The following is a 26,103-nucleotide window of genomic DNA, read 5'->3' on the forward strand; positions in this document are numbered from 1 at the left end:
GCCAAGCTGAGAGGGATATCAGTGTCTAATAAACAGATATAAACACAGCAGTGCCCAAAACTAAAATATCCTTGAATTAAACTCTGTGGAGAGAGAGCATATACAATTAGCACCTATTCTCTAGCACCACAAATGAAAGCTTTTCATACTGTATTTCTTCTGCCTCTTTCTCACCAGAAAATTCATATGGGGTTGGGGTTTTTTTGTGCATATTTAAACCACTGTGGAGTTCACAGCTTCAATGGTTGTGTTAGATTCTTATGTTACAGCTCCTAGAAAAATATCAGACCAGAAGAACCTTAAGCACATTTATAGGCAGGAAATTTCTTTTTAACTATTCTTCAGGGTGGTGACATGTTTACACCCTGATGTGTCTGAGCTCCAGCATAGCCATCGCTCCTATTGTCTTCTCCAGCAACCACACGTGCTTCACACCTTGGGAAGGTGGGATCCTGGATCCTGCCAAAACACGTGGGGAAAATAATATCCTGCATCTCACAGCCGTGGCTGCTTGCTCGAAACAGAGCATTTGTTAGACTGGGGCAGCCCTATGCTCTCTGCTGCTGTGCAGAGATAAGGGGGGAGTGGATTTAGTTTGCTTATCACTTGCTGTCTTCCTCAAGGGGTGAAGGCCACCATGTGTGAGTGAGGAGAGCCAGGGCCCTGGGGGCTGCCCCCCATCCCCCACCAGCTGTCACCTGTCCCAGCCTGTCCTCCTCTCACGCGCTTATATGGGCACGGCAGGATGGCATCTCGTGACGCTGCGCTGCTAAAAACAGCCCCTGCTCCCTTCGGCCCCGCGTTTGAACAATGTCCTCCAGCCACAGCAACCCAGAGAGCCTCTGATCGCAGTGCAGCCTTGGACTTATTTCAAGGGAAATTAACCTGGAAACCCCTCCGTGAGGCTGTAATCCTAAGCGTATGCCCCTGGGAAAGGTAGGGATGAGCACCGCCCTGAACTACAAGTCCTTCTCCAAAGAGCAGGAAACCATGGATAACCTGGAGAAACAGCTGATTTGCCCCATCTGCTTGGAGATGTTCACCAAGCCTGTGGTCATCCTGCCCTGCCAGCACAACCTCTGTCGGAAGTGCGCCAGCGACATCTTCCAGGTAGGATTCTTCCCAAAGAGAGCCCTGCTTCCCAGGCAGCACTGGCTGAAATGAATGGAAAAGCAGTTTTTTTACGTGGTGTGCCTGATTGCTTTCAACTGTGGGTAAGGCAGGAAGGGGGGTGACTTAAAACTGAAGCTGTGTGTCCCCGGGGGCCAGGGCTGAGCTCACAGCAGACTGAAGTGACACCTGTTAGCTGCAGGGACATGGCCACGTGTGTGAGCTGAGGAGCTCACCCCTCGCAGTCACTGGGTGCTTTGCTGAGGGTGGGTTGTGGGAGCTACCCTCTCCTTGGGCTCATTGACAAACGGTTTCCTACAAGTGTGGTTTTGCCCCAGTGCTTTTGAAAGGGGTTTTTATGGTTTTGCATGGCCTTACCCACCTCTCCTTGTGCTTCTTGGCAAGAGCAGGCCTCCAACCCCTACCTGCCGACCAGAGGAGGCACAACTGTGGCGTCGGGAGGCCGCTTCCGCTGTCCGTCATGCAGGCACGAGGTGGTCCTTGACCGGCATGGTGTCTACGGGCTGCAGAGGAACCTGCTGGTGGAGAACATCATCGACATCTACAAGCAGGAGTCCACAAGGTAACTTCCACAAGGTGAATGTGTGCCCTTTGGAGGAGGTTTGTTACGAAATCAGACAGGGCTCAGGAGGCTGGTGGCCTTTGGTGTCTTCATTTGGTACACATGAGGTCTCTTGGAAATACAGATAGGGATCGTGCTGCCATGCATGCCTGTCTGTTTGCTGTACAATGAAGTCAGCTCTGACTGAGCACAGAAAACCTTATCTGAATAGATGCTGATTTTCCCTGCTTCCATTTACATCAGAGGACTGTGCTGTGCTTATTCACATGAACAGCACTTAACTCATTCAGGCAAAGCCCTTGAGGTCAGAGTGGCTCCATGAATAAGGGAAAAGCAGCTAGGTTCACATCATTTATTTTTAAAACAGTTCAGATTACTCTCATATGTCTTTAACCTGGGTGTTCTCATGCTAGAGAAGGGAAAGAAATTTTAAGTCTTGTTTGAACATCCTGAGGGACAGACAGTGCAAACAAGAAGAAAACTGAATTTCACATAGAAGATACCCTGCATCACAATGTCAAATCAAAACTCAATAAAAAAAATCATCATTCCTGACAGCTTGGGATGCAAACTCATGAAATCAAGCCTTATTTAAGACTCCATAAAAGAGGAAGAATACCCAGAAATAATACGTATCAGTGCTGTGTGGCTGTGCACAAGAGTCAAGGCCTCAGGGTGGAGGAATGGGTTTGTCTTAAAAAGTAAGATTACTCCTGAATGTTAATTTCCTGCATTGGATGTGTAATGGATCCAGCAGTAGAAAAATGTTGCATTCACATCTTTATTTCACTGGGATGGGTCAGACTCGTGGTATTGCTATGGGAAACTTAGTAGGGGGAAAGCTAAGCCTGCCCTTTTGCCACCAGCATGGATCCACAGGGCCAGTTTTATATGGCAAGGTGGTTTGTACACCTGAAGGAGAGTGTAATCCTGGCTGTGCTCCCTGACAGTCTTCCCATCCCACCCCAACAAGGAGCTGGGTTTTGCAGGGACAATGAGGTGTTACCACTGCAGCAGGTGGACACAGCCATTGGAGCTCAGAGCCTGAGGTGGCTTAGGGCACTTCTCACCTTCTCTGGCAGAGGAGGACAGTCACCAAAAGAGAGAACATTTCCAAAGGTGGCTTTGGCTTTTCTTGGCTGTTCAAATGCTTTGGGGACTGTTGTAGCTAGGCATAGGTTGGGCTCCAAAGTGTCAGAGACCATGAAGCTGGCTTAAAATTGTCCTTTTTGCTGCTCGTCACTGTCAGTGCCAAGGGAAATTCAGCTACCCCTGTGTGTATCATATTTTAGTCAGGAAAATCTCGGAGGAAATGAATCAGCAAAGCTATGGTGGTAGACTTTGCTTTTATGACCACATCAGCTAGACATCTGTGGCTTCACGTCTTTCTTGGGGTTTGGGGTTTTATTTTTTCAGCTCACAGCTGTATTTAACTTAAAATATAAATGCTGCTCCTTTTCCCATGTAGTTCATGGGAATTGGAACAAAATTCAGTTAAATACAAATGTAAGAGTTTTGGGTAGAAGTTTTTTTTTAATTCTACAGAAGTAAACCACATGATCATGCAGAATGAACATATATTTGCTGAGATATTTGTCCAAAAGGCTAATTTATTCAGTCTGTTGAGGTGCTTATTTAACCTTCATATATGTCCTTAGAATGTGAGTTAGCGTCAGGGTTACGTAGGAGCGACAATGCATAGCAGCATTATCTAAACTATTTGGCACTTAGTAGGCCTCAGCTGCTTATCTCCCTCTGCCTAAAATTTCTCAAGCTCCTATGAGAATGTGAGCAAGATCTGCCATGCTGCTCCACTGAAACAAAAAAGCAAGGGGAATCAAGTCTTCTCCACTTCCTCCTTCCTCTTCCTAACTGAAGGGCTGAGGTCTGGCAGAGGTACGTAAGAGGAAGAGTGAGATGTGACCTTTGCCTCCTTGTTTCTTCCCAAGACAGCCCTTCAAACCGGCAGCATCTGTGATTTGCACAGGGCCTCTTTCCCTTCAGTCCTCCTGTGGGTGTAATACACCATAACTGTGTCTGCCAGAATGATGCCAGCTCCCAGCTGCATTTCACATGGACTTAGGAGGCTGATGAATAATTCATCTAGGGAGCAAGCTTTATCTCCTGCTTAGGCAAAACCAATTTGTTTTAAAAATATTTTTGTAAATTTCAGCTTCTATTTGAATTATGGAATTAGGGCTTTTTAGAAGCTGGGGCAGCAGCTGAACTACAAGTTGGGAGGGTCTGCCCAAACTCTCACAGGCAGCCCCTCCTATTACTAAAGATCACATCATGTCTTTTACACCACTGCTCATCAAATTCCAGCTGATGGCAGTGTAACCTGTTGCCCAATTCAGAATTTATTAGCAGCACAGGGAAGAAATCCTCAAGCAGGATGTGTCTTCTACAAAGTTTTAGAGAGCAGCAAAAGACTGACCCAGTTGAAATAAAGTTGGCTAAAATATTAAACCAATCTTTGAAAGTCTGTAGGCCACTGATTACCTGGACTACCTGAGGACCACCAGGATTCCTGCTGCCACAAGGAAAAGGTAGCAACAAGAGGCTGTGACTTCTTGCAAGCTCTGGCAGCCTCTAACAAACTTGGCTGGCTATCCCCAATCAAAAGGTGCTTTGCGCATTGTTAACAGCTGAATCCTGATCAGGGAACGTCAAGCCTTGCGCCTACCAGGGAGAGTCTTAGGTACAGGCTGTCCCTGCAGCCCTCAGCACAGATGGAGAAGTGTGCACAGGAGGGACTAGGCCCTGTGCTGAGAGCAGCATGTATGGGCTCTGCGACGGTGGTGATGTGCTGCAGGATGGGGAAGCCACCACTGCCAGGAGCAGCTATCCCTGACACCTCAGAGGCCTCAGCCAGAGCTCCCATGGCTCTCTAGGACTTGCTGCAGGGATGCCAGGGGATCTCAGATGGGCTGGGTCAGGGAGATGAGCTCCCTGCCCACAGGTTGCCAAACAAGGGAGCTGCAGGAGAACCCCCACAGATTGTGCAGTGAAAGACATGAGGAGAGAGATCACCTGGATCTTCTCTACCCCCCCATTACCCATCCCTCCATTGTCTCCATCTCCATGTCCCACATGGAGGCAAAGCCCCAGGCACACCTGGTTTCTTGGGCCAGGCACTTATGATAGTTCTAGTGTAACGGAGCTGCAGGAATCCCTATGTCCATATGAACTTTCATAGTCTTCTAATTTTTCAAGCCCCATTTCTACCCTGGCTATTGATAGGCTTTTCACTGCTTTTGGGAGAGCCTATAATTGTGATTGATTTTCAAGGATCGTATTCTCCAAACTTAAGAATGGTCTATCCCCATATACTCAAGTAACAGTGGCAGAATATCTGCATTGATTAACAGGGAGCTCCTGATAAAACACTAGAAAAGAAGCAAAACCAAGGCTGAGAGATGTCTCAGGGGATACACTGTCCAATCACGTACAGATGGACTCAGGAGGGACATGGAAGCTAACAAGAAGAGCTTCTACAGGTGCATCAGCAGCAATAGGAAGATTAGAGAAAGTGTGGGTCCACTGCTAGAATGGAGCAGTGTCTTCTGTGGCAAAGAACATAGAAAAGGCCAAGGTACTCAATGCCTCCTTCATCTCAGTCTTTACTGGTAAAATCAGTCTTCAGTAATACTAGGCTCCTGAGACCGGTGGGAAAGACTAGAGTGAGGAAGGCTTACCCTCGGAGGAGTGGGATCAGGTTAGTGAAAAAAAAATGGACACCCTGGTGATATACACCCACGAGTGGTGAAGGAACTGGCTGATGGCATTGCAAGACCATTCTCAATAATCTTTGAAAGATCATGGTAATCAGGAGAGGTTCCTGAGGACTGGATTGGAAGAAAGCAAATGTTACTCGAATCTTCAAGGAGGAGAATGCAGGGAAGTACAGGCTGGTCATCCTCATACTGTTTCCTTGAAAGCTGTTGAAGCAAACCCTCCTGGAAACTATTTTCAAACATATGAAAGATGAAAAGGTGATTAGAAATAGTGTGCATGGATTTATGAAGGGAAAATTATCCTGACTATCTGATAGCCTTTTATAGTGAGACAGCTAACCCCGTGAATGAGAGGAGAGCAGTGGAAGTTGTTTATCTAAACTTTCAACAATGTCTCCTGTAACATCTTTGTTGACAAACTGCTGAAAAAAGGTCTATAGTGGACAGTGGACTGAAAACTGGTTGAACTGCCAGACTCAAAGGGTAATGGTGAGCAATATGAAGTCAGGTGGAGGTCGGTCATTAATGGTGTATGCCCGAGATTGATACTGAGGCTAATACAGTGTAATGTCTTCACTAATGACCTGACGCTGCCTCATAGAGACATGCAGATTCTCTCTCCGTTCCCTGACCAGGTGCAGGCAGTAGGTGATGCAGCGGCACAGGAAGGGCTAAGTTGCATTCAGGATTTCAGTAGACACCTTCTTGGATTTGTAAAAATCCTAAGGAAAACATGCTTTCTAACAAAACAGCAGTTTTCCTATGGTCTTACTATGTCTTTAATTAAATTGTGCTCCTTTACTTGCATAGCAACTTTGCATTTCCTCACCAAATCACAGAACCAGAGAACATCTGAGACTGTACAGCACCTCTAGACATCATCTGGTCCACCCACCCTGCTCAAGTAGGGCCACTCAGAGCCAGTTGCCTAGGACCATGTCCAGGTGGTTTTTAAAGACTTCCATGGATGGAGACTCCACCACCTCTCTGGGCAACCTGTGCCAGTGCTTGGTCACCCTCACAGTGAAAAAGTGTTTCCTGAAGTTCAGAGAGAACCTCCAGTTCTTCAGTTTATGCCCATTGCCTCTGGTCCTAGCACTGGGCACCACTGAAAAGAACCTGGCTCAATCGTCATTACATCCTCTGTTCAGGTATTCGGATACTTGAAGATATTGGTAAGATCAAGGTCATTGGTAAGATCCCCCTGAACATTCCCTTATCCAGGTTGCCAGTCCCAAGCCACAACCTCTACTCACAGGAGAGATGCTCTACACCTTTAATCATCTTCAGAGTCCCTTGCTGGGCTCTCTCCAGTATGTCCATGTCTCTTATGCACTGGGGAGCCCAGAACTGGACACAGTGTTCCAGGTGTGGCCTTACCAGTGCTGAGAATCCTCCTCTCCATAAAGCACACACAACACTCCACATGTTAGGATCCAAACCCAATTTTAATGGAAAAAAATAAACCTCTAACAGTCAAACACAGGCTAAGTAATTCAAAGAGCAGAGTCAGAGAAGCAGAGCACAAAGCTATTAGGCTATTTCAGCAACCTGCCGCTTCTTTGGTCACAGGCACAACTGCGATTAATCTTTTCTTTTACTACAGCCATGCTGTTTCTTTAATCAGCTACTGTTTAGTAGCCTGTTTCAGGAGCAGCCACCATTTTAAACATCGAGATTGTGTTTTGGCCTTTGCCACACCAATATAGACCTAGAGGATTCTCTCTGAAGTTAGGGAATGTTGTGCTAAAAATCATTCCTTTTGTGCAGCCTGGGAAGGAGGCTGTAGTTCTGTTTACTTCTACTCTTGTGTCGGTATCTTTAGGGCACCACTAGTTCAGGGAGTTCTGCCAGGTTTCTCCCAGCTCTTCGCTGCACCTTTGAAGGTTGGTTACTTCTGGCTGAACTCGCTTGACACTGTCTCCTTTTTGCCATGTGCGATGTGTCTTTCATGTTAGTGGCATCATTCCAGTGTCAAGTAACCTTCTAGTAGTTTCTCTTTCTGGTCTTATAAATATTTGCAGGAAGAGCAGCTATTTCAGGCTTAATTAATCACTTTTTGAAATTCATTGTCTGTTAGTGCCATCACATGCAGGCCCTCCTGCTGGTGTGCTATAACATGAATATATTAGGGGCTGTTTGCAGTCACCTGCGAACAGTGTAAAGTGTTTTTACGGGGGAAACACACACCTTTTGAATAGCATTAAACTGATGCTGGATTTGACACACTGAGTGCCTTATGTAAATATACGCTAGAAATCTGACCCAAATAATACAGGCTTCCTTCAGAAGTTTCTGTGTTGTTTTATTCTGGTATAACATGTTATACTGAAGATTACAAACTTTCCATATGAATCCTTTAAATTCCAGCGCCTTCTTTAAATTAAATAATACGAATGCATGAGACTTCTTTGTTGCTTGATGTTTTTTTAAAGGCATCTAGTGGATCATATTAATTCCATTCCCTTAAGAAGAGAAAACCTGTACTTTGTCATTAAAAAATAAATGCCGTATCCATTTTACCAAAGTGTATGGAAAAATTCTACTGTAGTTTAATCTAAAATAGTGATTTTCCCATACATTTTTTTTCAGTTGAACAGAATGGCTGGTTGCCACTTTGCCAGAGCTCTGTAAAACGGCTTTTTTTTTTTTTTTTTTTTGCATGTAATTCCATTAAATTCTATAGTTTTGGAAAATATTTTGTATCTGAAGATGAAAAGATGTGTCTGTGTGATACCATTCTCCACTTGCTACAGGTAAATCATAGTTCTCCTTCCAAATGGCAGCAGAAGGGGATAATAGCTTATGTTGGAAATATTTAATGTTGCTGCCGTAGGAGTGGCAATCTTTGAAGGCTTGAACCTCCAGACGCACTCCTTCCATCAAGCTACTGACCCTGTCCTCTGGTACCACATCTTCACATACTCATGTGCTTGCTGCAGATGTGTTCAGGGTGTTAAGCCCAAAGCATGGGCTCAGAAAACCATCAACCTGCCCATGCAGACTAGAACAGAGCATTCACTTACATGGGGAACATCAGTTAAGTGGCTCATTTAAAGGAAGCTACAACTAAATTAGTTCCTAAAATAGCAGGAATTGTGTGTATATGGAGAAATAATTTTGCTGAAGAGATCAGGACTGAGCTCTAGTCTGGTGACAGTTCCTGGCTTAGCACAGGAGGGGAATGCTCCCTGTGTAACCCATGTATTTTGAGATGGGTACAATTGAGTTACCTACTGTTTAAAAGTTCAACATCGTATAAGCTAGACACATGCCACCCAGGTAAAATTAATTTGTGTCAGACCTTATTTGGTTGCTGGCCTAGCGTAAAGACCATAAGGACCCAGTCCTGTTTGATACAGTCCTGACCTGAGCCTTGCAATGCTCATCAGCAGAGACATAGAGTTAAGGGCATAAAGGTCCATCAATACCTAACTTGATTCAATTATTCCCTTGCATAAGAGCTTTTCTATTTTAAGGCTAAGTGCCCAACATTTCGTATGATGAACCTGAGAGAAATTACATATGCTTTGTATTTCAGATAGGTGTTAGATAACATGCTAATTAAAGTATATGAGTAGTCTGAGATCACTCTTGGTGAGGTTGTTTACATTTTAAAATATGAGTGAGGGTTCAGTCACACTCCCAGCTGGCATTCCCATATGAAATCATGTTGCTATATTGTCATCACATCCTGTTGTGTCAGGACATTAATCTGTCCCACTGTCTATTTAGTCATCCCATGTGGCAGGTTCAAGTCTACACTGCATATTCAGGTTAGCCTTGGACACTGCTATATATCATATTGCATGCTGATACTGTAAGTGTTGTCATCAAAAACTCATGAGCACCAAGTTTGTTTTAATTTTGTATTCTTTTGCAGACCTGAAAGGAAGTGTGACCAGCCAATGTGCGAAGAGCATGAAGATGAGAGAATTAATATCTATTGTTTGAACTGTGAAATACCCACCTGCTCCTTGTGCAAAGTCTTTGGTGCCCACAAAGACTGTGAAGTTGCTCCTCTCACAAATGTTTATCAGCAACAGAAGGTAAATACCTTTTTGTATGTCATAGTCAACTGACAGGACCATCAATAGGGATTCCTGTGAGTTTCCAAAGGGGTCTTTGCTATTCCTGTGTGTGAGTGAAAGGCTCACACAAATCTGTTAGAACTGTTTAGAAACACAGGAAAATAAATTTATGAGAGATCACACAGAAATATATTAGAGTGTCCCAATTTTTATTAGTATAGTGAATAAACATTTTAGACAGCAGTTTGATGTGAAGCTGAGGATCTCTCACACAAGGTTCCTAGTCTCTTTTTTTAGAGCTTTTGGATCAGAAAAACGAGTGGGATTTACAATACATGAACTGGAAAGAGAACAGACCATTACAAGCCAAGTAGTTATCTATCAGGCACTTCTGCCTTTAAGCATCCAATTTTTAAGAAAAGTTAAGTGGAAAACCTCCTTCTGCAAGTGAATGCAGGAATATTCAATAGTTGGCAGCGCAGGATGTACCTAACATCCTCTGCCCTTGCTGTCAGTAGAAGACTTGTTTATTTTTAATACAGTATTAATTTAAAACCTGACTCACTGGGTTATCCTCCTGAGATAAACAGCTCATTTTTCTGGAGGGTCCCAGTGGGGCAAGCAATCAGACAGACCAAGTTTGCAATCCCAGCCTCCAACTTTGTCACACAGATACTTGTGTGTGGAAACTATAAATGAGAAGTTGCTTTAGGAAAGTAGCTACAAACGTCCTTTTCAATCAAAAAAAGGAGGGAGAAGGGGGAGAAGTTTCTTGGACTGAATCCATGCATTCAGTCACTCCCTTTGCATGGAGATTTGCAAGGCGTGGTTTCCTTCCCAGAGTGCCTGTGGAAAGGAGGTGCCCAAGACTGGAGGTGTAACCTGGAGGCTGCAGAATGTGTGCCTCGAAGGATCATTTATAAATCTGTGGAGGCCATGGACATGGTTGCTTCTGTCACAGCAGACTGCCAAGAGTCCTTTACCCTCCCCAGCACCCTCAGCAGGTTCCCTAAAGACCAGTTTTTCTGCTTCTCCTCTTCTAAGGATACCTCATAGTCATCACCATCCCCACATTCTGGCCATTTCTTACTTCCACCGGTTTCCCTCATGCCAGTGGATCAGCAGCCTCCACTTTTGCCTCCTCCTTTCCTCTCTTCCCCGCTCACAACAGCCCCAGCTCTGCTGCCTTCATGCCAGGGGCTCTGTAGCGCCCTGGTCCTTTCCAGGTCAGTGGGCTACCTCTTCTCAAGTGGCAAGAGCTGCAGGCCTCAGGGAATAGCACAGTAGCATGGCTAGACCCAGACACTAAAAAGAACCAACCTGTCAAGAGACAAAGCCTTTTCTCTCAACAAACCCAAATGGAATATTTTGGGGCTGTTGCAAAAGTGCTTCAGACAAAAACATCTGGAAGAGCTTCCTAGAACAAAGTGCTTCCTCCTTTCAAAACCACTGTTTCTTCTCCATTAAAATTTTCAAAATGTCAATGTTTTCATAGTTTTTTTAAGAGAGGAAACTAGATAAATCTAATATCCTGGTATGGCCCATTCATCTCTTGCTCCTAACAATTAGATGTGCCACCTTGAAATGGGACAGTGTGTAACACCTCTTGCTTGTTCTCCCCTTACTTCCTAGTCTGAGCTGAGTGATGGCATTGCAGTCCTTGTGGGGAGCAATGACAGAATGCAAGGGATAGTCACGCAGCTGGAGGAGACCTGCAAGACAGTTGAGGTAGGTACCACCCCTTTAAATGCAGTTATTTCAATAAGTCACATCTTTTAAACTGCTGGTAACAATCATTCTTTAACGGACCTCACTTTATGCAAATGCATTCCCACAACCTTTTACTAAACCATTACCTAAGACTTTGTACATTATCAGCCGTACTGCCTCAACCAAAGGATGCATCCTGCTGGGCCCCCTGCCTCTGACATCAGCCATGTGATGAAGGAGAAAGAATAAGAATAATCCATATCAGCACATCTTGCTCAGCATTCTCAGTGGCAGAAGATATCACTGAAGTTAAAAGCAGATCCAATGAAATTCCATCAACTCCCATCTCATTTAACATCTAAGATCAGGTTCTAGAGCTGTAGAAGTCTAAAGCCTGACTGGTCCTGTGAACAGAGCCTTAGTCTAAGCCACAGCATAACCTGTGTAGCATGGCACGCAAGTGTGTCAGTGAGCTCTGTATTTGGTTGATCTGCTTTCTGCACAGAAGCGCGTTTTAATACAGTTACGTTGTCATTTAAGGAGTCTTGTTTTGTTGCTTGTGGGAGAGAAGACTTTGGGTTCTTACTGGATTTTCTGGTAAAGGTTTTACTCTGATAGAGCTGGAATTAGTTTTGTGTCATTCAGTAGCAGAAGTGGCTCTCATTTTCTCCAAGAGTTTTGTACCAGCAAAAGCAAAGGCTGAAAGGAGCTCATATGGATTGATTTTGTGATAAGAGTTTGATGAAGCATCTACTGAAGGAGTTGCATCCCTCTCAGCCCAATTAGAATTATATTGACCTTTTAGAGCTGGAGCAGAAAAGAGAAATAGCAGAGAAAAATAAGTTCATCCAAGATGTATTAGACTCTAATTGGTAAGAGGAATTATTCCACAGTCTATGTACACAACTGGCCAAGGCTCCTATTTCCTTAGAGCAAGGAAGGACAGAAAATGTTCAAGTTTGGTTCAAGGAACATAAAATCATTAACCCAAGTAAAGGAGAGTGGATGTTAGCAGCTGCCAGAACTTTGTAGTCAGGAAGGATGAAATCACAAGGAAGGAAATGGCTGCTATCAGGACTTTGCAGACAGAAACACGCTTTTCAAGTAGGTTAGCTGCAGAAATTTGAATGATATAAAAGCAAAACCTTATGCTCATTTAAGTTGAATTAGCTGAACCAGAAACAGAACTTCAAATATCTAGTCTGAAGTATGGAGAAAACTCTATGCTGAAAATACCTTAACAATACAAGAGTTTCTGAGAATAGCTTCCTCAGAGTCATCCACTCAATTTAAAGTCTAACCTTTAAACTCAAAACCGAAAGAAAGTGCAGCCATTTTGCCTTCAGATGTTTAAACAGGCTTTTCACCTTTAAAGTCAAAAATCGCAGAAAATAGATCTTAGAGCTTACCTTGGCACTTCCTTGTTACATTTCAAGCAAATCACATTTCCTACCACACAAAAGCTTTGTCTGAATTGACATCAGTTTGTTCTTGAAGATGAAAAGCTACAGCTGGAGCTAAGAAATGTGCACACATGGAAATAATGCTTATAATCCACGGTTGTCTCTTCTCTCTGCTTAACACTTTGCAAAGAACAGTAAATATCTGCTTTAGGAGAAGATACATGATCACTTTCCTTTTAGCTGGAGTAGGTTCAGTAGCAGTAGTCTACAGTTCCATATTTAGTTATTGCTTCAACCCTAAAAAACACATATTACACTGAAAATAAAAAAGGAATATAAAATGCTAGATAGTGGAAAACAATTATAAATAATTAAGTACTGTTTAGCCCTGTAAACAATATGAGTCAAATAATGAAAAATTACTGTGTTTCAGTCAAATACTAGTAACATAGGCCAGTCAATACAGATAACTTCAGAACAAGCAGTGTGACTCATGCTCAGTGGCACAGACTTTTATTTTTGCTGTAGCCATGCTATAAGAAACAAAAAGGCTGAGAACATTACAGAATGGAAAGTCATGTGTTTCTTAACCTTTTTCATTACACAGAATCTGATTAGGATACTTCCATGAGGCAGAGACTTCATATGGGAACATTTTATGCAGAAAGAGAATATTTCAGAAATATTTCAGCATTTGCAGTTAGGAACCTGTTTTACACTCTTGAGGTTCACAGCTCTGTAATATGTACTGGCAGGAAATAATGTTAAGAGTTAAGGAAGGATCTCTCAGGACACCCTGCTATCACTCTCTTGTTCTCCTCCTACCTCTTGTCCTGTGTCAGATGGCAAAGATAGCACATACCTGTCTTGAAATTAAGGTTGTTTTACAAGGGATCTGAATGACATTTCTGAGGAGGTCATTGTAGACTAAACTGAAGAGGAATCTGGAGCAAGCAAAAGTGCAGGAAACATGGGGAGAAAGCTAGGAGAGGCGTGAAAGGGAAGAGGAAGATTATTTGAGGTCTGAAGAACAGAATGACACCCAGGAACTGTGACTCACATGGTTTGAAAAATTCCTTATCCCCACCCCTTAATTCACTAATCAGGAATCTCTGGGAAGTGGCAAGGACCTCCAGAAGGTCAGGACAAGCCTGCCCCCCTGCAGGGAGTTTTAAATTACAAGTGCCTGTTTAGCCTAGTCTTCCTCATTAGAAAGCAGAGGTGGATACTTGGGTCAATGCAACAAGATCTATATTTGCTTCCCACCCCTCAATGCAGACTATGATTTTTGGCCACACGTCCAGCTTCATAAGGCTTTCTTCTCTTGAATGATACAGAGCAGACTGTCACCACTTGTAGGAAAGAGCTCTGGCTGACAGTCAAGAGAAAAAGTGGGATTCTCTCTGGCCAAGTGCTATGAATAATCAGCCTTATCACTTCCAAAGGTACTGTTGGACTGTTAATAATTCTGTGCTGCCAGGATCTCAGCATTACGCCTCAAGGGAAGAAGATGAGGAATTGATTCAGCCTCAGTTCCTGGGAAAGATTTTTAAATAACCACCACCAACCAGAACCAGATATAACCACAATAAGGTTATGCCCCAGGGCACACAGATGACTCAAGTTCTTCTGTTCGGTAGACCTCAGACATTATAGATAATCTGTCTCCTGTTTCCTCCCCATAAATCCTCCCTTGCAAATGCAGTGTGTTCTTGTTAGAGAGCTCTCAATGAAGCAGTCATCAAACCCATCCTCCTTACTCAGTGAAATATGCTATGTAGTCTGATTGGAAGGACAATAAAAGTGTCTCGAAAAATGATGGGAAAATAAGTGCCTGGAGGTAGGGTTGGAACCTGAAACCTTCTTCTTGTCTTTGTGCTTCTGTCACACGCTTTTTCCTTTGTGGTACCGCTTCCTCATTCAGTGCACAGTAAATGGAATATAATGGACACCTATTGTCAAAATAGAGTCTGAGTGGGTGTATGTGAAAATCAAGGCCAGCCAGGACAGTTCTAGGTTCTCTGGTAGAAAAATATAATTCTCCAGAGCTGATATGAAACAGTCCTTCCTCTAAAAAATCATTCTGTCCATGCAAATGAATCCAGCTGCTACTAAAGTGGGGGTTTTTACTTTTTCTGCAGACTTTGATGTGTCACTGCAGATATCATAAATACCTTTTACAGATTTTTAGCAGGCTGACATGTTATACAATAACTGGTTTGGGGGCTTTCAGTGTCTCAAAAATCAAGAGTCTGAGAATGGTTTTAAAACTTTAGTTCCAATAGCTTGGGCTTTGAAAATTATAAAAGTCTCTGGGGTCATTCAGAATCCTTTACACTACTCAGAAAGAGGAATCTCTTTGATGAAAATGCTTCCAAGTAACTGTAAAAATAGAAACTCTTTTAAGAACATAACATGTTTAACATAAACCAAATGATTTGCAGGAATGCTGCAGACGACAGAAAGAGCAGCTGTGTGAAAAATTTGATTATCTCTATTCTGTACTGGAAGAAAGAAAAAATGAGATGACACAAATAATCACTAGAACCCAAGAGCAGAAACTGGAACATGTCCGCTCCCTGATGAAGAAGTATGCAGATCATTTGGAAGCTGTGTCAAAGCTGGTTGAATCAGGAATCCAGTTCATGGAAGAACCAGAAATGGCTGTATTTTTGCAGGTATAAAATCAATAAATGCAGACAGAAGAAGAATTATGGGTTTATTGAAATACTATTTAAGCCTTTCTCGATTTTAGGCACATTCAGAGTTCAAGTGAACTTTTACACAAACTCATTTTTTAAAGTTGCATCAGCACAGGCAAATGCCTACTCTTCTTGTGAAAAGTATCCAAACCAAGAACACGAGTGTTTGATATGTGCACCAAAATATACTATTCTGGGTATGAATTTCTTATCCCCAAAGAAGAAACAGGAATTTTAACATTTTCCAACATACCTGTATTGTCCCACTGTTATAATATGCATGCAGTTGAACTTCTGTGAGTTACAGGTTTTGTTTGTGTATTGACAGAGCGATTAACTTTCCAAGAATTAAATATTTATTTTTCAAGTCACTTTTTAATGACTTATTTTTTTCCTACAATTTCTCTACATTAAAGGCAATTTTCTTTCCAGACAAAGAGGCTCCAGAAGTATGGCCTTACGGATGGCCAAAGATAGTTACTGTGAGTGAAGATGTAACACAGCAATTGCTTTTCACCACAAACACACAAAAAAGAAGAGCAAAAATATTTCCATTTCATTTTTGTAGAAATTGCACATATTTCCCATCATATTTGGATTTTACTTAAAAAGTCTTCAATGGACTAAAAGGTTTACTCAGCTATATACTAATTACCATGTAAATCTGATCTCATTCATAGATCTGTCATGGTTGTCATTTATGAGATCCATATTAGCATGTTTAGAAGCAGCCACTGTAAGAATAATATCTCAATGCATAAAATCTCTGAAAAAAAATGAACCATTTAAGAAGTCAGTTATTTCCTTTTTGTTTTCACAGAATGCCAAAACATTGCTACAAAAGTAAGTACCTGAACTTGAGACTCTTGATCATTATATTGAATCATAAATTGTAAATTTATCTGCAAATCTAAATGCCAATAACTAATTTCTGTGTTTTAGAATTACTGAAGCATCTAAAGGATTTCAGATGGAAAAAATAGAGGATGGATATGAAAATATGAACCAATTCACAGTGAACCTCAGTAGAGAAGAAAAGATAATACGAGAAATTGATTTTGACAGAGGTATGTCATTTATTTCACCTAAATTGCATTCTTAAATTGCAGCTCTGTGTGATTTACATTGATACTGAGTAGCAAAACTTGAATCAGGTATTTCTGTCCATCCTAAAGTATAACTAGACCATTTTGTATCAATTATAATCAATCACAAGAATCCATCACAGTTGAAAAAAATCACATAACATGTTGACACCATGAATCTTACCTTTTATGTATCCTCAACACTTTCCTAAGCCTGAGATCTTTACTGATTCCTCATGTGAAGGGACCACAAAATTAAGCTTTTACCTCATTCTCTAAAGTCCTTTATTTTTCCCTAAAAGATGCCATTATTGTGTGGCCTGTCTGCTCTAGAAAGGCATTAAAGAAGTAGAATGTTTATTACTAAAGGAAGTACTTACAAAAGGTACTTTGTTTTACTCTTTTTTGATAATAATTGAGAAATATAACAGAAACATAACATTCATAGAATCATAGAATAGTTAGGGTTGGAAAGGACCTTAAGATCATCAAGTTCCAACCCCTCCTGCCATGGGCAGGGACATCTCGCTCTAAACCATATCACCCAAGGCCTTGTCCAGCCTGGCCTTGAACACTGCCAGGGATGGAGCATTCACAACCTCCCTGGGCAACCCATTCCAGTGCCTCACCACCCTAACAGGAAAGAATTTCCTCCTTATATCCAATCTAAAAATTGTCATAATCTTTCATGCATTTAGCATCTTGTGTCATGTCATTTGTCATGACATCATGACTAAACATGCTTAATATATCTATATAATAAGCACAAAGTTGTAATTTTATGTTTACCAAGGTAGCCTGAAATCTAGGCTCACCTATGCTTTACCTTACATAGTAACCCTAAGAAGTTAATGGAGACAAATGTTTCAAATAAGCATATCTCTCCTATTAAAGGCAGCTGTAACAGTTGTCTTGATATCTTTGATTTTCTTGCTAGCACTGGATTCTGCTGGTACATTTACATTTACCTTTACCAGCCAATTAGCCTCATGCAGATACCACCCATTGCTTACTCCTCTGCCAAGTCTTACACTAACTTCAGACTGTATGGCTGCTCCCTGCAAGGGACCCTGCATGCCTGCTGTGCAGATCTTTGTATGTGGGTTGGAATCTGTTGACTAGCTATGCTTGGCACTGGGATCCGTGTAGCGGGACAGCAGCTGTGCACCAGTTAGCAGCAGAGAAGCAGGTGTCATTTCACAGGGCCATGAACCTCAAGGGATTTGCCCTGGGGGGGACAATCCCTAGTCATAGACTCATGCCCAGTTCATCCCTGTGATCAGCCACAGCTGCCACATCCCTGCGATACACGAGCATCGGCCAAGATTGTGACCTTATGCTCTGGACAGACACACACCCCCACCATGTGATAAGGAATGTGACACCCACCTCCTGGAGACAAGCCATTAGCAAGGGCTTTGGCAATTAAGAGTTCGGTCCTGTATTTGAAACTCCTACTGCAGCCAGGGGATGTGTAAGCTGAGATTCAGCACTCTGCTTACAGAAGTGTGTTTGCCTGCAGAAACATTTCATCATTATGAGGGAGTTACTCAATTCACAGATCTGCATTCCTTCTAAATATTCAGGCAGAACTATAACTTGTGCAAAATGTGCAGTTAATTTGGAGCTTGCATTAGTGCGTTCTCTGAAGTGCTAGGATGGCTCTGAACAACATCAAGTGTTTATAAGAATGAGTAATGTGATTATGCAAAAGAAAGCGCATTGTTAGAGGGCTCCCTCTGGAAACTAGCCAAGGCATGAATGCTGACAACATGATGTGTCAGATGATGCATAAATGATGGTTTGACCAAGTTTGACAGTCTGATTTTAGAAAGGTTGTTATCCCAAACAATGCTGCACATCCCTCATGAGGATAACTGCATTGACTGGACATTTTGTCCTCCTTCCCATGGAAAGGGTCAGCTCTGGATTTTAACAAGCATGTGTGTTCAGTGTCCTCCCTGTTGTGAAGTGCTCAATGGCAGATGTATGGCAGTGTCCTGTCCAGGCTGGTGGGACTAGGCTTCTCACCAGTGTTCTCTCTGGTGCCTGCATCCCCTGCCAGGCAGAAGGTTATCAGTACATCTGCCATTCAATTGTAAATGGCTTTTTAATTACATAAAGATTGTAGCCATCTTCATCTGTTGCTCATCCCTGTCCTTTTACATGGGTCCTATCAGAGGAGGAGGGAGAAGAGGAAGAGGAGGAGACGGTGGATGGTGAAGAGTTGGATGAAGTACACACAGAGTCATCAGGAGGGGAGGAGGTGGAGGAAGAGGTGGAGGAGGAAGGGGCTGAGACAGCACCACAGCCACCTCAGCAGGACCCAGAACCACAGAACACAGCAGGAGAGCCCCCAGCCGAGCCCGCTGCAGTGCCACTGCCTGCCACCCCAGCTGGTCAGGTAAGTTCCCCGGTGTCTCACTGCCCCACCAGCTGTGCTGATTGTGCCCTGGCAGAGCAAGAAAACACTTCCCTGTGCCTTGCAGTCACCATTCATCAGGAGCACGGCTAAGGGAGTCAATGCGCTGGAGAGCAGAATTGTTTATTGCCCTTGCACACATATGCACAGCTGTATGCTGTCTTCTCAACCTGTGTACATACATATTGCTTGATAGGCAAAACATTACACTGCTAAATAAGTGAGATGTATATGGGATAGATAAGATATAAACAGAAGAGATTCAGTTTGGGAACCAGGCACATTACTAATGAGTGTTCTGCTTGCTGTGGTTTAATTCAGGCTAACTATTATAAATGAAATGGTTGTTAAAATATTTTTACTAAGAGAATATGGTATTCTCTCTGGATTTAGTGAGGTTTTTTTTGCACCATTTTTTACATAATACTTCCTGTCTGTTTTCTGTGAATGACATTTGCCACCTTCTGCTTTTGTCATGCTAGGGATTTCATGTAGGAGGGTATAGGAACATCATAGACCAAACAGGAGAGGAAATGGCCTCTTACAACCTAGCAGCAAACAGATTCAGGGTGTGAATAATTTAGGCCAGCACCTATTCTTAAGGAATGCAATTAGAATGAGACCATAATTGCTGCATTTTCTAAAAGACCTACATAAAAAAAATATTATTTTGTGTGCTACTTTCGCTGGCCTTACATACAATTAATTTAGCAAATTCTCCTCTTATGCAATTTACCCGGTGAAGCTGCTGAGCAGGTAAAGTCTGCTGTGAAGATATTTGAGTAGCCCAGTGTGAAAATAATAGAGCATGTAAAGAATCTTTGTTTGTAGCAAGCTCCCCACATAAAACAAGGGAAAATAAATACTGTAGATTCATTCTTGCTGTGATTTAAAAACATACCTGAGTTAACACCAGTTGTGTGAAGATGCTCTTAAATCAGGCTTTATTGATTTAACTAAAGTTTGTCCTTTGAGATTTTGCACTGACTTAGCTAAGCTTATGTAGCCTAACTGATGTAGGGCTTTATGCAAACAAGAGCTAGACATAAGCAATTCTGCCCACTAACATGAAGTCCCTCAATTCTAAGGTTAAAATGGGAAAGGTACAGCATGCTGCCGTAGCAACTATAAAATGTCATTAGGAGATGGTCAGATGTGGAGTCAGACATGGCATGTGGGTGTTGCGGAGTGTAGGATACCTGTATTTCAGCTTTTGCCTTCTGGTGCAAGAAAGGCAAAGCAAAAATGCTGTGGTGATAGCACAAATCGTGTGGGCGAGCCCTTAGAGCTTGGTGCAGGTAGAGAGGTGCAGTTTATCCGGCTGCTCCTCTATCTGGCAGAGAAACTGTGATTGGCTTACAGCACTGATAGCAACGTTGGTGGGCAAATATTTCTCTCCAGTGTCTTTGCATTACCCTTATTCTGACTGCTCGTATCAACAGAATTGTTGGGAAATGTGTTGTTTTTAACCCCAAACCTGACAAACCATTTGTAGGTACCTACACTTGTCCACAGATGGTACTGGTTCATGAGGCTCTTATGCAGAATTTCTTTTATTTCTAGGATTGAATTGGGTGTTTATCTGAATTATCAAGGAACCACTTGCTCACTCCTTTATCAGGCAGCATCCCCTTCCCAGCTAATTCTACCTTCCAATTCTATTGTTTGGGTAACTTATTTTCTTTCCCTTATCTGTATTATTCATATGATAGTTGCTTTTGCTTTGCATTTTGATTATAATTCTGTCAGGCCATATATAAAAACATGGCATGCAGAGCGATGTGGCAATGGCAGGAAGGTAACATGGTGCACTATGCTTGTTCTTCTCTTTATCTGTCCTGATTAAGGATGAGGTTGTGACAGCCAGTGGTTCTCAACAGACCCCAGAGTCTGACACTCAAGTGCCGGCCACAGCAGAAGTCACCGATCCTTTGTTTTACCCTAGCTGGTATAAAGCTCAGTCACGGCAACCAAGCAGTCCGAGCTCAACCCCAGTGAGTGGGCTGGGGACAGTAGGGCCTCCTGTTTCTCTGGAAACAAGTGCAAAGAAGGCAGAAGCCCCAGCAACAGCAGCGATCGAGGAGAGTGCACCGGGGAGTGGTAAGGAAAGTAATTCCACTGCAGTGATGTCCAAGGTCAGTGCTACAGAAGTCACCTCGGAGGGCTGTGACGCGCAGCAAGGCGGGAACGGCATCTGCTAAGGAGAATGTGACTTAACTTTCCTCTGCATGCTAAAGAATTACAATTTCAGAAATACAAAACCAGCACAAATTGCCATTTCAGCAAATCCCCTGGATTTAGAGACGGTTTCAGTATGTGACAGGCTGACTTTTCAGCTTCAGAGTAGCATGCCAATGACTGCTTGTGCTTAACTGCCAGTGCACCTTGCTTGTGTGAGCTGTTATCCAAGTTGCTCATGCGCATGCTCAGGAGCTGTTGGAGAGGCTGAGTGATGTCTCTGTGCATCAGATGCATGTATTAGCAGCAGACAAATCTTGTGCAAGAGATTACTCCCTTCACCTGTGTAAGCCTGTGTACATCACGTGCTGTCCTACTACTGCTGGTTGAGCAGCTATGGCTTGGCTTTGCCTTGTGCAGCTCTGTGGCTGCACCTGGAGTGTATGGCTTTCCCACGTGAACACGAAGCTATGCAAATACCCGGAGCAGCCTTGTGTGCTTGATTGCCTCTCAGTAAGCAGTGTGATTTCCTAGGTTCAGATCTGTTGCTGAGGGTTTCCTCCAAGGATTCTTGGGACTTGATTAAAGGAGAGCAGGGAAATAATATATTCCAGTTCTGTGTTAGACTTTCAGCAGCATGATGGGATAACAGATACCAATGTGTTAAGTACAGGAGGGTGTTTTCCTTAAAAGTACAGTGTTAGAGTTGGTATAACTTGAATTTGAATATTCCTTTTGTATATGTGTACAAATGCCATATGGGTCAAAGATTCAAAGAACAGAACTGAGGGAGCTGTGTCTGAAGGATTTGCACAATACGCCAGCTCCAGCTCTAGTGCCTGTCTACCAGCCCATGCACAGCACTCTTTAAATCAAACCGTCCTGATTTACAGGCTAAAGCTGTATGTTGTAACAAAGCCATTACCTGTATGTGTGTGATGAGATTATGTCTGTGTGTGAAAAAGCACAAGTGGGCAGTAGGTATTTAATGTTGTTTCCTTTAAAGCTGGAGTTGACCATTTAGCATACATAAAAAGTCTTACCATGATAAACCATCACATGGTGAACAGAAAGATAGCAGGATTTCCTACAGATATGATAAAAGGGCACTTATCTTTTAGCAGTGACACTTGAATTTGCTGATGGAAGGATTCTCACCAACTCCAAACTTAACAGAAGCAACATTTGACCCCCAAATTTCAGTAATTATTTTTCAAGTCATGCTTTGATTTGAGAATATTTGAGTGGAATAAAAGAAGTAAAATTAAATTATCAAACCTGCTATGACCTTGTCTTGAGTATCCCAAGTGAGCTGGCAAAAGCAGGTAAATTCAGAGTGGAATTTATTGCTGCTGTTCCTTCCTATCAGTTCTATAGGCAGCCAAGCCTCACCATAGACAGGTAAAATCTGTATGGGGTTAGTTTCCTGGGAGCTTGCCTACCTGTGGTCTGCTTCCCTGGATCCTAATTTACCAACAGCAAGTAAGGGAGCAAAACTGATGTTTGATGTGGATAATTATCTGAAAAAAAGCAACAGTCGGGTACCCACCTCTCTTCATTGTCGGATATCAGGAATGAAAACAGGGAAAAAAGATGTCAATTCCCATTGGCATGTGAGTTTTGGGGTGTGGGTTTTCCGTATTTCCCAGGTCATGAGTGACACTGACATTCTGGGAGGAGGCGGATGTTGACAAGGGTAGTACATGGTTCTGGGGGTGCAGGGAAGAAGGAGCAAGGAATGCAGCTGAGGATGGGATTACCCCTGGACTGGAGACAGAGGAAAGGATAGGAAAACTCAAGAAGGTGAAAGGTGCAGAGTGTGCTGAAGAACAGAAAAAACCAGACTGACAAAGCTAGGAAGGGTGATGCCAGGAGATGAAGCCACAGTCAGATCTACAGGTCTGAGCTGAAATGTCTCTATGTCACAAGCAAAATGGCTGCTGTCCTGTGGCAGTGATAATTTCTAAGTATGTGAACTTCAACTGTGTTTTTTTCCTGCATGTGATTTTACACAACCCACTCTGAAACGCCATATTTGTGTATTTTTTTTTAAACTCTGGCTGATCAAACCCTGGTTCTTCACACCACTGTTTTTATTCCCTTCCTTCCATTAAAGGATGTCATAGAAAAGTGCTGTGTAAACAGAGCTTGTGATAATGACTAGTTTGTGTCATGACAACACTGGTGAAGCACTTTTCTTATTTTCTCACAGGAGTTAGCATTCTGCATATCACTTTTGGCATTTCTTATCATACTACATCATCTTTGGAATCTGATTCAATACATGATTTGTACTTTCATGGGTAGGAAATATTTCCTTTTACCATTAACTAACAGTTCAAATAGTGTCTGTGGTGATGTTCCTACATGGTTTTAAGGGACTTTTTCCCTTTATTCCCATCCAAAAACATCATGCTAGTTCACAGTACAAGCTGCCTAAAACATTTCTTCCTTCCTCCTGCCTTGGAAATGCCGCCCTTCATCTTACTCCTGCATGGTTAAATATTTCATCCCTAGTTCAAAGTGGAAAGAGACATTTACTTCCTCTGATAAATGGGCTTATATTTCAGTTGCTGTTCAGATGACCAGCAGGATAGAGAACCAGTAGGTTGACAGGAGATGTGAAAAGCCCTGAGCTTGTTCAGCCCAGCGAACTGGGGAAGATCTGGAAAGTTGTCATCAGTGGGGTAAACATCAGGAAGCAAAATCCATTGAATAATCTTGCAGCTGTGATTCCCACCATGAGCAAATCACTGGTGTTCCCACAGGGAGGTGGCTCAAGCCCTGCTCCACGGGGTCCGCATGGAGAGAATAGAGAGACTCTTCTTACAGCCCAGCCCACACATCACACCCCACATGTTGGGGACTCCTCTGCAGGTCATTTTCCCACCAATGGCATCCAAAGGTGTCTCTCCCACATTCACAATGAGCACGTAGGACCAAACATGGCTCTCAAATGCACTGACATGCAGCTGGGAGGGGATACAGCTCATCAGACACCCAAGGCTGTGTGTATTTTTAACTATCTGTGCTTAAAAAATAGGGTTTTTGTAGGCAAAAGCTTTTTTTTTTTTTTTTTCCCCATTGGCCACACTACCTAATTGCTGAAATACCTGTAAGACTAAGGACTGAGAACTTCCTTACCCAGTGAAGTTGTCCCAGATGTAAATACTGTAAAGTAAGCCTTAACTTCTTTTTGATAAATTTGTCAAAGATTTAGTTCTTCCAGCTCCAAATTCATACCCTTGGTAGGTAAGACGTGTATATTCAATTTCCAAAGTGATATGGCTGATCTGCAGAGAATTCGGTGTTCCTACTGGGGCATTTAATCTTATCTACTGAAGACTAAAGACCTCTGACACAAATAAGCAGTAGTTACCTTTGGGTGTGTGCTCTAACAACTGAAGAATTGCATTTCGGTCTGTTCTTCAACATAAAAATGCTGGGCTTTCCCTGCTTGCTTCTTTACCGTGCTCCAAATGTTGTACATGATAGAGTGTATCTATGAAAAATGATGAATTGTTGTTCAGCTTTTATGTGCAAAAATTCCAGCACTATGACTGAAGTATATTTCTCCATAACAAAAGGGGGAGAGGGAAGAAGCTATCACCTATGTTTTGAACATATAAGTTATGCAAAATGATGCACTATCTGGTGGTAATTTGAATTTGAAAAGCATCAGACACTGTGAATTTCAATTAAATTTATGGATCATAGTTTATTTTCATTTATTTGTGTTTGGTTTTGAAAATTCATTGTATTATTACAAGAGGACATAAAGTCTGTTTGTAGTCCTGGGAAATCAGGCATGCGAATAGCATTACGCTCTTTTATTTAACTTCTCTTTCTTTTTAAATTCAAAATACCTTTTGAAATTAAAAACAGACAAATGCAGAAAGCTTTCATTTCTACCATTTGAGGCCTCTTTCTGTGCAGTCTCTGATGACAGCTTTATGATTTATTTAATCATGAAATAGAAAGGAGGTGAGAGAGAAAGGCATTTTGGACTCTATTTGCATAAAAATTATTTTCTTCTCCAACAGTAGTGAGGTAGCTGTTTAGACAGTTTATGCGTCTTTATCTTTCATGTGAGATATCAGGTCACTGCCCTTTTCTCTTTCTCTGTGAGAAGCCCCTGAAAGCCACATAATAAAATTGCTTGAAATAACCGTAATAATAATTTATAATAATAATATAAATCTGCATGATTCTTATCATAAAAGCAGCATATATATTATTTTCAGGCTACTTCAATAGAATGCACTGATAAGTATTTCCTTGCTTTTTAACAGCAAAAAGAGGTTAGTTCCACATATTAATTCCCAAAATTTACTTTATTTAAGGTCTGCTGCATTCTGAGAAGTTACATTGATGCATCAAGAAATTTCCTCCAGAGAGCAGGAGGGTGTATCAGCAGGGATATGGCAACAGGGGTGCAGCCCGCATGTGTACAGACTGCTTGGTCTAAGAAGGAATGAAAGGAGATGATTTAGCATGAGCAAAATAGGTAACTCACACTGGAGAGCCACATCCTGCTTGAGGGAGTGCCTAAGACAGAAGTATAATCACCACAGGCTGCTTCTGTGTCTGATGGAGGATGAGAGGTAGCTCCAGTAAGAGACATTTCACCAACTGCTGCTGGTTCACACTTGGCACCTCTTCACATCCGCCTGCTGAGCGTAAGGTGACAGTGCTCAGCATCTCAAACTGGGGAGGTCTTTTGAAGTGAATCTGACCCTCTGCAGATGACAGCCAGGAGCCAGTGATTAAAACACTGGTAATAGGAATAACATCAGTGAACTGCCTTGCCACCATGGGGAGCAATGTGCTAATGAAGGGTGACATAGCTGTTAAGAAGCAGCCCTTTCCAGTGCATGGGAGAAAAAGATATTGAAGTCCAAACCAAAAACTTAAGGGCTTAGAGACAGTCTGTGTGAGGGGTTACAGGAGGTGAAGCAAGCTTTCACCAAGTCTGAAGTTGTCTTCTTGTGTTTGGTCTCAGAAGAGAGGCTAAGTGAGCTAGGAAAAGTATATATTTTATGCATTAGATTTCAGAAACTCGTTCACCCATTTGGCATTTCAGGACCCAGGCATTTGGTTTTGTGCTTTGTATAATGAAGATTACTGAAGGATGCTACCAGT

The 26,103-nt window shown here is 42.4% G+C and overlaps 1 protein-coding gene across 2 annotated transcripts in view; it reads left to right on the forward strand.

Annotated features, from left to right (window-relative positions):
* Positions 1-764: 764 nt before the first annotated feature.
* Positions 765-26,103, forward strand: part of TRIM55 (tripartite motif containing 55) — a 37,962-nt gene continuing 12,623 nt past the window's right edge. The window contains exons 1-10 of one of the 2 annotated variants that reach the window (XM_061343069.1): positions 765-1,110; positions 1,521-1,693; positions 9,314-9,479; positions 11,094-11,189; positions 15,019-15,252; positions 16,097-16,119; positions 16,219-16,343; positions 18,542-18,765; positions 20,631-20,918; positions 23,174-23,264. In XM_061343069.1, coding sequence (XP_061199053.1) covers positions 922-1,110; positions 1,521-1,693; positions 9,314-9,479; positions 11,094-11,189; positions 15,019-15,252; positions 16,097-16,119; positions 16,219-16,343; positions 18,542-18,765; positions 20,631-20,918; positions 23,174-23,264 — 1,609 coding nt within the window. In that variant the 5' untranslated portion in view covers positions 765-921. The remainder of the gene's footprint in view (positions 1,111-1,520; positions 1,694-9,313; positions 9,480-11,093; positions 11,190-15,018; positions 15,253-16,096; positions 16,120-16,218; positions 16,344-18,541; positions 18,766-20,630; positions 20,919-23,173; positions 23,265-26,103) is intronic. The other variant, XM_061343068.1, reaches the window with a different exon arrangement.

The sequence above is a fragment of the Neopsephotus bourkii genome, unplaced genomic scaffold, assembly GCF_033783945.1.
Source record: "Neopsephotus bourkii isolate Nb327-2 ecotype Australia unplaced genomic scaffold, CSIRO-AGI_Nbou_v1 NB_1820, whole genome shotgun sequence".
NCBI classification, from domain to species: Eukaryota; Metazoa; Chordata; class Aves; order Psittaciformes; family Psittacidae; genus Neopsephotus; species Neopsephotus bourkii.